The sequence below is a fragment of the Perognathus longimembris genome, chromosome 9, assembly GCF_023159225.1.
Source record: "Perognathus longimembris pacificus isolate PPM17 chromosome 9, ASM2315922v1, whole genome shotgun sequence".
Classification (NCBI taxonomy): Eukaryota; Metazoa; Chordata; class Mammalia; order Rodentia; family Heteromyidae; genus Perognathus; species Perognathus longimembris.
In genome coordinates, this window is record NC_063169.1 from 44642934 (window position 1) to 44660928 (window position 17995).

The window sequence follows — 17995 nt, forward strand, 5'->3', positions numbered from 1 at the left end:
CCCTCAGTAGATGAATGGATAAAGAAATTGTGGCATATATACACAATGGAATTCCATGCTTCTATCAGAAAGAATATTGATCCATTTGTAAGGAATTGGATAGACATGGGGGAAAAAAATCACACTGTATTTTGAATCAGAACAAGAGTGTGATTAGAGGAAATATGTGCTGTCTGTTAACATTGTGTAAATTTATTCTTATAATAAATGGAAATAGTCCCCAAATGGCCTGGGGAAGTAAGGAAAGGGAACAAGTGTCCAGATACCACAAGGAAAAGTAAAAGGACACTTAAAATGAAAGATGAAATCTCATGCATTTTTGAAAAATAAATGAAAATTAGATTTTGTTGCAACAAAGCTCCTATAAAATAAAGTTATTTATGATTCTTCGGCTTTAGAAAAAAATAATGCAAAGATACATAAAGGAAGTAGAAATACTTCTGGGGTACAATTAATGATTAAAGAAGAGCACACAATAAGGAGAAGTGCAGTCTACTGGAGCATTAAGTAAGTCTCAATCAGTTCTGACTTGATGTTACTAAGGAAATGATCTTCTCGATGACCATTGAAGACAAAATTGTAAAAACAAACAACAAAAAAAACAGAGGAGGTAAAAAGAGTGTCCAGAGAAGAGAATAATTAATAAGGACAAAGGATTAACATGCAAAAATGAACAGAGGTAAGAAATAGCTTTTAAGGACATGAAACATCAATTAGCAGGAATCTGAAATGATTTGAGAGAGGAACTGAAACACATGAATTAAAAAGTTAACACAGTATGTTCTGGAATCCAGAAATATTGATTTTAAATTCTTCACTAAAACAAAAAGAACCGGGGGCATTAAGCAGGGAGTTGGTGTTATACATTCTTATCCCAATTTTTAAAAGTCATATCCTCTGTTTTGTTGACAATATTCTACAATAAAATTTCTCCACCTACCCCCTCACTTGACTGTCATTAATTTGTTAAAGTCTGTAAGTTCGATTCACCTCTCTTGGAAGGAGTTTCACTCTATTTTTTTTTCCTCCAAAATGAATGATGCAGTTTCTCATCTTCTTTCCTTGAGTTTATATTCTGTATCTTTTTTGGATTCCTGGATAAGAATATGATCATTTGCTGTTTCTTTGTTTTTGTTTGTTTTAGTTGCCCCTAAGAATTTATCTTCACCTTGCTCTCCCTACCTTCAATATCTTTCTAGCATGTTGTTAAGTATTTTTTTTTCTTGATGGAAATAACAGAAGCATTGTTTGTAAAGAAACTTCATCACCACTGTGATGGTACACAAAATAGCAAGCATAATAATAATAGCAAATATTGTTTATGATATGCAGAAACTAGACCTAAAATACAATTCTAGATACTCACACACAGTGAGACCAAAGGAGGATGAGGGAGAGAAACACAAAAGTGCAATGTCTAAATGCCTTTTTCTTATTTGTATAAAATAATATGCATACTGAAACAAAACCCAAGATATGGAAACAGAATTCTTTCGTTTTAGTTTTTAGTTGTTGGGTTTGTCTTCACTATCTTATGTATGGCATATTCAAGTGCATTTATTTGGAAGAGTTGAGGAGAGGGCACAGAACTTGAGGGAAAAAAGGGTAAAAAAGTATGTCAGTGGAGCTCACTGGACACTGATGAAAGTGAGATGAACAACTCATGGGTTGTGACAGGAAGGAGGAACAGAGAGATAGTGAGAGAACAGAAGGCACTGTACAATAGGAAATGTATTCATTACCTAACTCATGTAATTGAAATCCTTCTATACATCACCTCTCTAATAACAAACAATAAAGTAAATTAATAAATATTCATTGTAAAAATCATTCTTATGAAGGATTATGGGAGATTTCACTGAGGGGAAAAAAGAAAAAGGTGGTTTCAATGAAAGAAAGCTAATGAGACCAGAAGGAGGCTTGGTGGTTACTTAGAAGATCACCCAAGATAATGTGGAGAAGGTTGTAAATTATTATGTGTGAAGACTATTTTACTCAACAGAAATACAAGTTTTCCTTTTTAATGGAGTTGGTAAGCCTTTGGAGCACCTCACATTTTATTTTAATATGACTAGAACCTAAAATCATTACACCTTAAAACAAAAATTTGAGCTACTATTTCTTTCTCTAAAAGTTATCATTCAGTTCATTTGCACTGGAATACTACAAGAAGCCACAACAGAGGGTAAATATCAACAGCGATAAAAGTGTTCCTAATCATGTTCCTTAGAAGAAAACATTGTCTGATATTTAATTTTGCACAAGTCTTGAGATTCTGGTATTCAGAAGTTCAATTTCTACATGACTCTGGCTCCACTGATTCCAAACTAATTATATATCATTTCTCTCTTGCACTTTTTTACAGTATGCTGTTTGGCTAATCCTCTGGGTTACATGGAATGTGTTTATTACCTGCTTCTATTTGGAGGCTGGAGATCTCTCAAAGGTAAATCGTGATCTGGTTGCTTGATCACTAATAGTATGTCCACAAAATCTCTATTAATAAGTCAGGGATTCATCTTGCCTTTGTTCCCTTAATGTATTGAGCATCATGGTAAATTGAAAAGTGTCCACAGTTCGGTTGTCAAAAATATGTTGGTGGGTTCCCAAAAATGTGCTCCTGAGTTTGAGCCAAACTGTAATAAAATATCAATTATTACAGTGATAATGCAATGTACCGTTATAAAACAAGCTTAGTAGAATTTTTCTTTCGCACAAAAATCTTAAGCATGCTTTAAAAATCATGCACATTTATTTTTATTCTACTAAATATTCTACACAACTACAAATCATAAAGCTCTGGAATCACTTTAATTTGGACTCTTAAGACTTAGAGTTGGATAAAATCATTACAGAAATTATGTTATTTTAGAAAATAGTGAAATGGTCTCTTTATTCTAAAATAATCTAGAATAATACTTTAGAACTGTTTTCATTTAGACATCTTTACTTAGTGCTTAGGAGTTTTGTGTTTTGTTTTTATGTTTAACATAAATACATCCACCATTGAAATAATGTCAGATTTTGAAATCCACCATCATCTGTCCGTTAGAATATAATTTATAGTAAATAAATCAAAAGAAGTAATCCATTCAAAGCAGTTGTAAATCATGACTCTTGCGAGAATGTCAAGCTTATACTTATGTACTTTGAAAGGCAAGAACTGTAAAAAAAAAAATTACTGATTCCTACAGCAGAATATCCCTGCGAAGATGGTGAGTTTTTAAAATTAGGAACTTCACTTGAGGATTTCTAGTTTGAGCAGGACAGAGAGGAGGAGAATGTTAATACACATACAGAAATTACAGACAGACATTGCTTAAATGTGATATATGAATTTCTATCAAGTACAAATAATTTTACATACTTTGTCTTAAAGATAAAGAATGAAAAATATAAGCAGGGAACATTATAGTATAAAAGAGAACCAGTGCATTCTGGTACATAGTTTATGAATTTATTCAAGTCCTACTGTGCCCAGCAAAATCTTCCTGGTGGACGGCATTTCTGTGATTCTCACAGGGCTTCATGCTCTGCTCTCTGATCTCAGGAAGTCCTTTCAGGAAGGTGGCATAGCCAATGGAAAGAAATTGGCCAGGCTCCTCCTGGAGGCACACAGATAAGATTGCTGCTTTACACTCATATCTGCCTCCTTAAGAGAAAAGCAGACACATCTTCCTGAGGACTTGAATTGCTTCTCAGCATACACCTCTCTCAAGCTTTATAACCACTTTCTTCAATGAAATTCTACATTACATTGATTCTAATGATATTTTCTATCTAAAAGAATCACTTTAAAATTTTGAATATGGTGTTCAGATGTGTAGGCTGTATAAAATGAGCAGAACGTTTGTAAGATAGATAGATAGATAGATAGATAGATAGATAGATAGATAGATAGATAGATAGATAGATAGACAATTAGATAGATGGGCAGGCAACTGGCAGATAGATAGATAGATGACAGATGTATAATTTGAGCCAAGCAGTTTGCAGCTTATAATTGCAACCTCTATAATTGTGCTCACTGAGTCACCTGATTGCTTCAGCCTCCGAATAAAACGTGGCATCTCGAGATCTTCAACATGAGCAATTGAAACCATATGAAGGCACATTTTACGGCATTATAATTTGAGACTTACATTGCAAAGGATTAAATATTCTAAAGCTAAGAAGCAAGTGATGATTGTCCTTAGCAATGAGGCTGTTGAAAATATATTATTTTCCTTTCCAATTTCTAAACCAAGGCAAAGCTCTAAGAAATAGTTGAAAATATAACTATGTTCTTTTTAAGGAATAATCTATTGAAAAAGCATGAAGAGTAATATTGTGTAGTATCTGTCCAGCGTTTTACTTCCTTTACTTTCTCAGAAGTTTTTAGAAAGGTGTGTTTATAACACTCAATTCTTTAACTGCTGCAGCTGCCTCACATTCTTCTAGTAATTCAGGGAAAGACGGAAGCATTTAGTGATTGAGAAATGGGCAGAGAATTGCAAACTCAAAAATGGCACTGCTGGACTGAGAATATGGCTTAGTGGTAGAGTGCTTGCTTTGTATGCATGAAGTCCTGGGTTTGATTCCTCGGCACTACATAAACAGAAAAGGCCAGAAGTGGTGCTTTGGCTCAAGAGGTAGAGTGTCAGCCTTGAGCAAAAAGAAGACAGGGACAGAGCCCACGGCCTGAGTCCAAGCCCCAACACTGCCCCGTACCCCCCCCCCCCAAAATTAGCACTGCTGGAACTGCTGACAATGCTCAATCTGACATAGACCAAGAATAGACCATTCTTTTTTTTTTCTAAAACAAACAAAAAAGTAAAAGAGCGTCCACAATATGAATGTGTCAGTTACTTTAAGGCTAAGAATACATATGGGAAATAGAACCAGGGAGTGAGTCCTGTGGTCCTCCTCTATGTACAAGAATGATTCTATATTTATTTCCATCAAGTATTTTGTAAATAGGTGAATGCTTTATAACAAATATTGAAATATAATTATATAATGAGGGAAATTTTAGTTAGAATTAGAATACAAAATTTTATGTTTTTTTTCTGCTTCTCCTATGTGCCATGTGTTTATAAACTAGAGATGTGACTCATTAATTAATTCAGTATTTACACTCAGTAGTGGAATGATATATTTACATTAATAACCCAAAGAATCAAAATTTATTTTCAGTGTTCTTTGTACACATAGATATATTTTATATACATTTTATTCATTAAACTTTTGATGAAATTTCAGCGCTGTTCCTAAAATCTTAATTAATATATTTATTATTAACTTTCATGCTAAAGCAAAATTAGTTTTACTTTTATTAAATGAAGAAGCAGGTATGTAATACTTTTATTTCAGTTAAATTGACAAAAAATGTGGATAGTATATATGATACTGGCAGAAATATATGCACTACATAATAATTATTCCCAGCTTTAATTTATATTAGAATTTGAATATTAGTGTAAAAAGTAAAATTATTAAGTATTCAATGATGTTTCCTGGGTTGATGCTTTAAGAAGTATCCTGTTAAGGAAACCAAGGTGAAGTTAATCTTTAACATTAGTGTCTACCAATTTTGTTGGCCATTACTTTTGAACACTAACAGTGTGTCCATTAGATAATATTTTTCATAAAACTCTCATTAATTTCTTTAGTTACTTTTTTTAGCAGTTATGATTCTCTTATCACATATCCAATAGAGAAAATAGAAGCTAACCTGAGCCATCAGTGAGTTGAGTTGTTTGGAACCGAAATATGATGTATCATTGCCATTTACTCAGTAATAGATATTAATTCCTGTTAGCAGGCAAATACATGCAACCTAGTTATTCACCCATCTAGTTTATCATCTTGAAAAATAGAATCAGTGAAACAATTTTCTCTATAGTAGTAATGCACAGGCAAAAAATTTATTTATTTGATGTGATAAAGTATAACTTACTCAGTTTGAACTTATATTCTATTTTCCGCAAATAAGTATTTTGTTATTTCATTTTCTGCTCTGTAATATCTGCAGTAACACTACTTGATAACGTATTTTTTAGAAATAAAACCAAATTGGTAGAACATTCAGGACAAAACAATGGATTATTTTAAACCTGAAGCAGTCCAATTTCTTTTGCTATAAGCTAGTGAGATGAAAGACAAAGGCTCATGTCTCTCAGGTTTTTTTATATCCTGGAAACTTCTCTAGTTAAGCAAAGCCCAAAACACTTAACAATATTAAGTGGTATGTATGTTTCAGAAAGTAAAATACAATTCTGAGAAAACTGCCGTGTTTTCATAATCATGATAGTTGCTTTTGAGATATAGATGCAAGTTACTTTTAAAATTTTGCTATATAGAAAAGCCAGACAAGAATATGTCCTATTTAGGATTTGGGGAATAAGCTGCCCCCTTTGTGAGTGTGGAAGACAAAAAATAAGTAAATAAATAAAACCATTCACACCCTGGCAGCTGTTAGAAACAAATTGTTAAACCAAAAATGATGAGGGACGAGGTAACAAACAGTACAAGAAATGCATCCAATGCCTAACATATGAAACTGTAACCTCTCTGTACATCAGTTTGATAATAAAAATTTGAAAAAAAAAACAAAAAACAAAAAACAAAAATGAGTGTTCTATGGAAAAATACACTATTGTAACAATGTAGTTTTATATTTGTAACTTCTTTTTCCTCCTCAAAAAATCCAGTACTTCCAGCAAACTTTGCTCTTATCAATTTATACATAAGATGAGTGTGTGGAGAGGAATATTATAATTACTTTTAGTTGAAAAAGTAAAAATTATTAGCAAACAAACAATACCTATGATGTTTGAAAGTAAGTTGAACAATTATGAATAGACTGTATTTGATCCTTTTAAACAAAATTTGCATTCCTTGCTGCAAAATTCATGCATTCCAAGTAAACTATTCACTACTGCTAACAAATTTAAAGTAAAAAATTCATTTTCAAGAAGTCATTTTGATTTGGGTTTGCAATGTGGTATCAAATATTCTACAGTTGTAATAAATAAATATAATACAATTCTTTCCTAAATCTAGAAATTAGGTTTACTACAGTTATTTAAGGAGCATGTTTTCCTTTACTATTTAAATAATTCATTATACTAAATTTTATTTTCTTGTTAAATTCTCATTTCTTTAATTTTACCTTCTACTTCCTTGTAAGGTTTCTAACATAAGAACCAGGATCTTTGAACCTCTTTATTTGTCTATATCATAATTTATGATTACTCTATCACTTGAAAATGATACCTTTTGTCATAATTTATTATTTCATCAAAATATTTGCAAACATTAAGCTAGTATCCTCTGACCACTGTAGAATTTAGCCTAGAAAGTTTATAACTATAACCCTGGGCCGAACAGATAACAAAATGGAATCTAGGTACTAATTCATTACAAATTATGAGATTAAGGTAAAAGAAATGTATACAAGTTTAAATAAAGATATTAAAAGACAAAAAACTTTTTTTAAAAAAGCAGTCACTTATATCATCATGTCCAGAATTTGGTAAAAGAACAGCCAATGTAGTCCTTTTAAAGTAGAGAGAGAAATAATTAAGAGAATAATTAAACTCAATACACAGAAAAAAATCAATAAGCACATTGTTTTTTTTAAAAGATGTTAATAAAATTAAAAAAACTTACCAAGAGTGATTGAAACTATATATATATATTATTTATTTATATATACATACACACATATTGTGCAAATGACTCTATAAATTGACAATGTATGTGAGAGAAACATTTCACTACAAGCAATTTGAAGTCAATGTATTTGAAATTGGGATGAAATAGACCAATATTTGGAAAACAAAATATGAAATAAATTTAATTCCCAAGTACATTTTATCCAATAAAGAAACTAACTCACTAATTTAAAAAACAAACAAACAAACATGTGACCAAAAAGAAAAATCCACAATGTCATCTCCACATAAACTGGTAAAATTCTGAAAGTATTTGGGAGATCATAATATGAATACTTCACAATCTTGTTTGAAGAAAATAAGGTATTATTTTTAGTGTATTTTCTTATTCCTAAATACTTCTAAATTCCACTACAACTGTTAAGAATCCCATTCCTTCCTTTGTGGAGCATAAAAAGGTTGAATGGGGCAGGTAGGGCCTTCTGTATGAGTCCTCATGTGCATTCAAGAAGTCTTTGTAAAAGAATAAACATTATTTCTAATGAATGATTCAGAAGTGACATGTATGTGAAATATTGATTACAGGCTCTTTCAGAAAGCAATATGAACAGATAACCAAAACAGCTTGATGTAATAGCAGACTGTTCTCCTGGAATAGACTTGACTCTTGTAAAGCTGTTTGGCTGGCAAATTTCTCTATGACAGCCTCAAAACATTAACTCAGGTGTCTCATCTACTGATCAGCTATTATTTCAAAGCTTTGCCCATGTATAGTGCTGAAACTCTGATGGCCTCCTCTTCTCTCTCTGGTAATAGCCAAAAATGGATTGAACTATTCCTTCAGTTGTTAAGAAGTAAATTTGTACAGTTTCAACGCAAAACTTTCTTGTAATTATTACTTTCTCTTATAAATCTAAAAGTTTCATTTCAATGTTATTTCTTACATAGAATGACTTCTTTTTTATTACTTATTTATTGTCAAATGATGCACAGAGGGGTTACAGTTATATATGGTCGGTTATGGGTACATTTCTTGTACTGTTAGTTACCTCGTCCCTCATTCCCTGCTCCCCCTCCCCCTTGCCCTCTTTCCCCATGAGTTGTTCAGTTGGTTTAACCAAATGGTTGTGCACGTATTGCTTTTGGAGTCATTTGTCTTTTTATCCTTTGTCTCTCGATTTTCATATTCCCTTTCACTTCTCTAGTTCTAATACCAGTATATACATTATTCAGGGTACTAAGATGAGATACAGTGATAGCGGGGGTACAACCACAGAAAATGGATACAAGAGGATCATCAACAAAAGAAGCTTCGGTTTCACATGGCATATTGAAAGTAATTACAATAGTGATATAACAGTCGTTTCCATAACATGGAGTTCATTTCACTTAGCATTATCTTATGCAGTAATAAGGGCATAGCTATTAGGCTCTTGTGATCCTCTGCTGTGACTATCCTGTGTAATTATTCCCTAGGAGGGAGACCATAGAGTCCATGTTTCTTTGGGTCTGGCTCACTTCACTTAGTATAATTTTTTCCAAGTCCTTCCATTTTCTTACGAATGGGGCAATGTCATTCTTTCTGATAGAGGCATAAAATTCCATTGTGTATATGTACCACATTTTTCTGACCCATTCATCTATTGAGGGGCATCTGGGTTGGTTCCATGTTTTAGCTATGACAAATTGTGCTCCATGAACATTGTTGTGCTGGTGGCTTTAGTGGGTTCTTGTTTGTGGTCTTTTGGGTAAATGCCCAAAATAGGGGCTGCTGGGTCATAGAGGAGCTCTATGTTTAGCCTTCTGAGGTATATCCATACTGCTTGCCAGAGTGGCTGAACCAGTTTACATTCCCACCAACCATGAAGTAGGGTTCCCTTTGGCCACATCCCCTCCAACATTTGTTATTTTTAATTTTCTTGTTAAAGGACATTCTTACTGGGGTGAGGTGGAATCTCAATGTTGTTTTGATTTGCATTTCTTTTATGGCCAGTGATATAGAGCACTTTTTCATATGTCTCTTGGCCATTCTCATTTCCTCATCAGAGAAGTCTCTTTTTAAGTCTTTAGCCCACTTGTTGAGGGGGCTGTTGGTTTTTGAGGGGTTTGTTTGGAGGAATTTAATTTTGTTCGTTCTGTATATATTTTTGATATGAGGCCTTTGTCCATTGTATGGCCGGTAAAGATCCTAGGCAGAAAGAATAGTGCTGGAGGACTTACAATACCAAACTTCAAACTGTATTATAAAACTATAGTAATAAAAACAGCTTGGTATTTGCACACAAACAGGCCTGAAGACAATGTAACAGAACTGAAGACCCAGAAATGACCCGCGGAACTATCCCTACTTAATCTTTGATAAAGGAGCTAAAATAAATAGGATAGAAGAAAGATAACCTCTTTAATAATGCTGGCAAAACTGGTTCAATACCTGCAACAAACTAAAACTAGATCCTTATATATCACTCTGCACCAAAATCAATTCCAAATGGATCAAAGACCTCAAAATAAAAACAGGTACCCTGAAAACACTAAAAAAAGCAGTAGGAGAAACACTTGGGCTCCTTGGCACAGGACGAAACTGCCTTAATAAAGGCCCAGAAATAGTACAAATCAAGAAAAAGCTAGACAAATGGGACTGCATCAAACTGCAAAGCTTCTGCAGGGCAAAGGACATAGTTCCCAAGATAAACAGAAAGCTCACAGATTGGGAAAAGACTAAGTTCTTTCAAAGTTAAAAAAATAAAGCACCATTTCTTTCTTGGTTCTTAAAAAAAAAAGTACACAAATTTCTATCAAGCAGAGGAAGACATTAACTCAATGTAAACAGCATAAAACACAAGTACAGAAATTACTATCTCAGTATATTCCCTACTAGAAATAAAAAAAAAAAAACTTGCCAAAAGTAGGTTGCTTTTCCTGTTTGTTTCCAAAGCTTACTATATAAAAATTAGAATAGGGCTTCCACTCTTTGCCCAGTTTGGAAATGCTATGCTTTTATATCTGTTTCTTAGTATTTCTAGAACCACCTAAAAATGTAGGAATGCATTTACATCCAATTTTATGCTTTAAATTTAGAAATATTTGAAAAATGAAAACAAAAAACCACTAACGCCTGCTAAGTGGGTTCTTGTCTTTAAATGATTTCAAAATTTAACTTCAGAAAATATCCAGTTCTATAAGTTTTTTGGTGACCTTATCAAAATAATTTCTTTCCACTGTAAGCTATCACCAAAAACCACTCTGTATTTGAATATGTGAGTAAATTTAATTGGGAGTGGCAGTTGTCAAATTAGCTTTCGAGGACATAGTGTCAATTTCTTTGCCTATAGATTCACTCGAAGACAGTTGATGCTTTTTGAACTAGAGAACACTCTATAAAACACAAATAAAAGAATAATAAATAATGAAATATTTTCTCTGCTTCTAGCCTCTACAGTTAGTCTCTTAAAAAGAACAAAATATTGATATTTCTCCATGCCTTGCCTTTCATGTGGTAACAAACTTATTTTATTCTTTCTTATACTTAAATTTTACATTGAAAATGCAGTGGAACTTTTGGATTAGTAAACCAGTGCACTATAGGTCACAAATGAGCAATGATAAGTAAGTACCATATTTTTAGACATGAAGCCATAGAAGAAAAGAAGCCTATGTAGCTTTCTTTTCTGAATAAAAATTACCTGAAGAAATTATAAAATATTTAAGTTGTTTTACACTTCAGTATCTTAAAGTGTTAATTTCCCTCCTCTTTAAAGATCATATTTTAATAATGAAAATTGATTGTGCAGCCTGATGCTATTAGCAAAGCGCTTTAGAAGGGTCAAAGGAGGCGGATGAATTAAAGTAAGCAACCTATGTGTGGAATAGAATTTGTTTTTCTTGTATCTTTCATTAGTGCATCTAACCTGCTGGAAGACCAAGTGTAATGGTAATCGCAGGACTCTGGGGTTTTCACACTCAGAGGTGAAAAATGTAAAATTGAAGTAATTAGGAAGAATTTTGCGAAGTGTCACAGTCTGTTTCTTTCCTACTCTGATGAAAAAATTCTCTCATGACAGGTGCTCATATCTTTTATTTCAATCGCAAGAGTGAATGCATTTGGTGTGCTTAATTAGTCCAGAAAGGAAAACCATTATCACACATTTTGGCACCATCTGCAATTGCTTCTGAATTAGTCTGAAACCATACCCGCCCTCTCAGGAATAAGAACATCCTTGGGGTGTGAAGGATCCACTAGGTTCATGCCAGGTGGCTGCAGAATGGATGGACTGAAATGTCTGCATCCTAATAGTAGTAGTACAACACATCTATTAAGCAGTTTCCACACTCAGACCTCCAACTACTTAGGTTTTTTTATCGCATTTATATAGTAAGTTAACTGCGACATCATAGTGTGCTGTCTAATGAGTTCAATTCTTCTTGTCTTTTTGCTTCCTGTTTCGTAGTTCTCATAAAAAAATAAAATAAAAGCCTGAATTTAATATAGCCAAATAGCCAAATAATTAGTGCTGCTGGGTGTCTTTTTTTCTCTTTTAGTTATCCCTGAAGACATATAAAGCTAGCAATATCATTTTGAAAACTAAGGGAACAGAATATTAAGTAATAGGAACAGTGGATGGGAAAGGTATAGTATGAGATAATATAAACTATTAATTCCTCATGAAATAATGAGTGGGCCATTAGACTTTCCTAAACCCCAGAGAGCTGAGTTCTCTTCATCTGTGACTGACTTCTTTGTTTAATATGAATGTAACCTCTAGCACGTTAACAGTTTTCTTATACCTAGGTGAAACACACTATAGATGTGATATAAAAGTGTTCCAACATTTTCTATGTTGAGATCACTTACTTGGTATTAAGCATGTTACTTCTGAATGAGTATTCTAATTGAGTATTGAGTAAGACCAAATTTTCTCTCCAGGGTTTTAAGTGACATGAACCTCTTAGGAAGACCATTATTAGTCAAGCTAAAGTGAAAATAAAACAGAACCTAGGATATCTTCCCCAAATTATGAAAATAATAATCCTGAAGATACATAAACACTGAAAAAGAACAAAGAAAAAAACATTAACATATTCAGAAATGAGGATAAATTAAAATAGACTTGGAAATAAATTCATTGGTCCTACCAAAAGCTCTTGTGACAAAACAATGTCAAATTCATATGAGCAGAAGACAATTGGCTTGAGTTTAATATGCCTAAGGTATCTTATAATCTAGATCATTATTTGACCAGGTTTTTGGCCAAATTTCAAGATATATTCTCTCCGGATGTGTTGAAAGCAAACAAACAAAATCAACACAAAGAGACAATATTTTGAGCAGGATGTGCAAGCTCTCTGTGACATCTATCTCCTCTCAGATCTCCAGGGTCTGTTCGATCGACATTTATTTTTCCAGAAGCTGTCTACTTGCCTGAAAATGTTGCCTTTCCGAGAGAGAAGAAAGCCAGTTTTTCTCACTTATTGCAATAATTGTCCTTGGGATTTTTTTAAACTGATTTGTTTTGTTTGTTCTTAACTGATAAACTGTGTTAAGACAGAAGAAATTCAGGGTTACTTCACATTGAGCTTTTCTGTTTAGGAAAATACTTTTATACACTTCGGAGAAAATGTTAGAAATATTTAATCTACACAGACACAAATCATCATCTGTGGTGTGTTTAAATTAAAATGTTTTACATATTCACAGGATAACTATCTGTCAAATTATATATATATGTATATATATATATATATATATTTAAATCATTGGCTAATGCTCTCCTTTTTTATCCTTCTAATTCTTTGTCAAGGTTTCCAAAGTAAGTCTACACTTATCCTTCATCTTATGCTTGAGCCAACAATTGAAGGATGATTCTTTCTGTAAGATGTTTGAACATGATAGGTCTATGAATTTAATATAAATATTTTCCTAATTTTGACCAGTTTTGAGACAGTGTGTAGAGCTTGTACATAATGCTTTTGGCTTGGGGTGGGGGTATGAGAATCAAATACAGGACATTGTGTTATCCAGGCAATGACTCTACCGAGCCATGTTATTATCCCTACATGTTGTCCTAACCATAATAAAACAAGGAATAAAATACAAAATTATATATGTATGAAATCTCTGTGACTCTTATGAATATATTATTAGGAAACAATTGCAAGAGGAAATCAAGTTTGATAGTACATCCAAATTACAAATACTTTCTGACTGAATTGAGTATAAATAGAGGTAGAGAAAAGTGAGTAGGTAGGTTGGTGTCATGTAAGATTAAATGTAGTTGCATTCTTAAGATTATATTAATGCAACAAGATTTTCTAATGTTTTGGGTTCAGAGTATAGAAATAAATTGGTCAAGTTGACTTCCAGGCTTATAACCTAAGCCATCAAAATTTAGTTTTTCCATGTATTGAGATGGAAAAAATAGAATGAGAGTGTGTTTGGAATGAGAGAAATATATGTACAGAATAAGTTGCACTATTTTGTCAACATTATGCCTCAGTTGGTCATTAGATAAAATGAAGAATGTTATCAAAGAGAAAAAAGCACATGTGAGTTTTGGAATCCAAAAAGGTTTTGAGCAGCAGACATTCGAGTTACTTATATATGATGAACTATGTAGGTCCACACAAGAGTGAGCATCCTTAGCAAAGGCATTATCAATGAAGAGTGGGTTTTACATTTCTATAATATCTACAACATGATAACAGAATCCAGAAAAGTCAGTGTCCCACAATATAGGAAGAAAGCCAAGAGATGTGTAGGATAGAGGCTCATGTAAGAATCTTAAGATAAAGGGCTATAAACATTCAGGAATAAATATTTTAAAATGAACACCCAGAATGAAAAACAGGAGATTTTTTTCCCCTAAAAGGGATTTTGGTGAAGAAATTGTTTAGCAAGATTTATTAAATGAAATGAGGTGAGCCCATGCAGTATGAGTAAAATTGGATTTTTTTTCATGGTTGCTGAAAGAGAAAGGAACAGAGAAAAAGGACCAAAGGAAAAGAGACTTTAAAAAGAGACAAAGGATGCTTCCTATGTTTCCTTGCACAGGCACAGAGGCACACACCTTCAAGCCAAGCTTCACAGGAGGTAGAGTTGTGAGGATCACAATTTGAGGCCTTCCTGAACAACAAAAACAAAAATGTTCACAAGTTCTTATATCTTTTTTTTTTTCTTTCTTTTTTTTTTTTTTTTTTTTTTGGCCAGTCCTGGGCCTTGGACTCAGGGCCTGAGCACTGTCCCTGGCTTCTTCCCGCTCAAGGCTAGCACTCTGCCACTTGAGCCACAGCGCCACTTCTGGCCGTTTTCTGTATATGTGGTGCTGGGGAATTGAACCTAGGGCCTCGTGTATCCGAGGCAGGCACTCTTGCCACTAGGCTATATCCCCAGCCCCACAAGTTCTTATTTCAATAAACAATCTAGGCATAATGACACATGGTCAAAACTCCCGTTATGAAAAGCAAAAGTAGAAATATCACAATCTGAGGCTAGCCCCAGACAGAAGTGTGAGAGCCTAAGTGAAAATTAATGAAAGCAAAGAAAGGATGGGGCTTTGTTTCAAATATTAGAGCACTTACCTAGCTAGCCATGACCTTGGTTTCAAAATCCTAGAAAAATGGATTTGTCTTTAACACATAAAGACTTTTTTTTTATTCTTTCTTCATCAATATCACAATTTGCAAAGCATCTCCACTATATTAGGTAATAGAAGTAATGAATATATTTAAAGTATATAGGTGTGTGGGGTATGTGTGTGTTTGTGTGTGTGAGTGAGTGAGTGTGTGAGTGTGGATGTCCTATGCAAATATTTCCATTTTTTTCCAGTCTTGGGGCTTGAATTCAGGGCCTGGGCATTGTTCCTGAGCTTCTTTTGTTCAAGGTTAGCACTCTATCACTTGAGCCACAGTGCCACTTCTGTTTTTTTCTGTGTATGTATGGTGAAGAATTGAACCCAGGGCTTCATGCATGCTAGGCAAGCACCCTACCACTAAGCCTCATTCCCAGACCTGCACTCTTGAGCATCCACGGACCTTGGTATCAACAAGAGACTTGGGATGATACCCCTAGGTACCAAGATTAGCCAGAGTTGTTTTGTTGAATATGAACATTGGAGCAAGTGTATATTCTGATGGACACAACCCAATGAGAGGGAGAACATTGATGTAAAGGGGGAAAGTTCTTGTGCAGCTGATTGCAGTGTACACTAAAGCTGAATAAGGGTTTGACCTCATGGAGGAACCTGACAAAGGAGAAAATGCAGAGCTGGTTGTATAGTGGGAGCTAGATGCAAGCAGAATGGTAGATGTTGTGGCAACACAGCACTGTTTTAAAGGCTTATGTGTGCCTTAGAAAAATCAGAAGCAAGAGCTATTTAAATGAGAAAGGAGTAACGAGTTAGAGGTTTTAGAAAATGGGAAAATGGACTAGTCCACGAGACTTTGCTCAACATTGATTTTCTAATAATGGTGATACTGATGTACTGAACCGTCAGCCTGGCTGCCCAGTGTTACTTATGACCTGTACAGTTCATGCAGTTTGGTAGTTCAGAGCAGCAGTGATGCAAGACAGCCCTGTTGTTTCTCTGTAATTGGTACCAGGCCAGCACCCTGCTCTTTTGAACCAATTAAACTCATTAGACTCAGAACAAACTAGTAAATAAGCTCATTCAGGGGCAAATTTCTGTATAGGTTTCTTGCAGGATTTAAAAAAGAAACGTTGCTATGATTTAAAATGTTTTAGTAATTTAATGCAACTGGAATGTGTGTTGCCATAAATGTTATTAGAAATTAGTACAAAATATTGTGTTCAAAAATGTTAAGGCAGGGGCTGGGGATATGGCCTAGTGGCAAGAGAGCTTGCCTCCCATACATGAAGCCCTAGGTTCGATTCCCCAGCACCACGTATACAGAAAACGGCCAGAAGGTGAGCTGTGGCTCAAGTGGCAGAGTGCTAGCCTTGAGCAAAAAGAAGCTAGGGACAGTGCTCAGGCCCGGAGTCCAAGGCCCAGGACTGGCAAACAGAAACAAAAAACAAAACAAAAATGTTAAGGCAATATGTTGGGAAAGTATAGTTTAATAAACAGCCCAAAGTAATAAAATAAATAAAATAATATTTCTGCCTATGTAGCTTTTTAGTCATCATTTTTTTTTTTTTTTTTTGGCCTGGGCCTTGGACTCAGGGCCTGAGCACTGTCCCTGGCTTCTTCCCGCTCAAGGCTAGCACTCTGCCACTTGAGCCACAGCACCGCTTCTGGCCGTTTTTCTGTATATGTGGTGCTGGGGAATCGAACCTAGGGCCTCATGTATCCGAGGCAGGCACTCTTGCCACTAGGCTATATCCCCAGCCCCATTTTTAGTCATCATTTTGAGATGAGTAAAATAATTCTAAAATAGTAGTAATAGTAGTAGTAATCAGGAAAGCATTTGTCACATGGTCATACAAAACCTATTTAAGATAATTTCTCCAACTTGCCAGTGCGTACCCCTCTTCACTTGTCTGACTTCTGAGGCAGGTTCTAGTCTCACACACTCCAGGTAGATCCTGTTTTACTTATTACTCCCACTGTTCTCAGCTGTGCTCTCAGGTCTTTGTATGGCCCTCCCCTTCATGTAGGTGTCTAGGCTAAATTCATCACTTCAGAAAAGTTTTTCTTCCAATATTCTTTTTTTCTATTTATTTTCAAAGTGATGTACAGAGAGGTTACAGTTTCATATGTTAGGCCTTGGGTACATTTCTTGTACTGTTTGTTACCTCCTCCCTCATTCCCCCCTTGCCCCTTCCCCCTCCCTTCTCCCCCCATGAGTTGTTCAGTTGGTTTACACCAAATGGTTTTGCAAGTATTGCTTTTGGAGTCGTTTGTCTTTATATCCTTTGTCTCTCGATTTGATATTCCCTTTCATTTTCCTAGTTATAATATCAGTATATACAGTTTCCAATGTACTCAGATAAGATACAGTGATGGTGCGAATCCAGCTTTCACTTCTGTTAGTTGGCATCATTACTAATCCCAGCACTTGTCAAGTTTTTGGCATTCCTTTTGGTATTTATTTGTTTATAAATCCGTTTTGTTAATAAACATGTTGGGATTTTCTTTTTTTGCATTTTTTTGTGTAACATCTGCCTCACTATATATTAGTGGCATAATATTTAAGGAATTGATGAAGTAAAATACAATTTAAACATTACTAATCCAAAAATTTCATGTCCCGAATTATGCTAAATCTAGAACAATTGGGAGAGGGACATAATACCTTTTGTGGAAAATTCTACACTATGAAGCTATGTACATGCACAAGAGGCTTTAAAATATTTCGTAATTCAAGTCATGTATAGAAATATA

At 34.3% G+C, this 17995-nt stretch overlaps 1 protein-coding gene across 1 annotated transcript in view; it reads left to right on the forward strand.

Moving 5' to 3' along the window:
* Positions 1-17995, forward strand: part of Nkain2 (sodium/potassium transporting ATPase interacting 2) — a 922696-nt gene that overhangs the window by 470287 nt on the left and 434414 nt on the right. The window contains exon 3 of the mRNA XM_048354015.1: positions 2366-2446. Within this exon, the coding sequence (XP_048209972.1) occupies positions 2366-2446 (81 nt within the window). The remainder of the gene's footprint in view (positions 1-2365; positions 2447-17995) is intronic.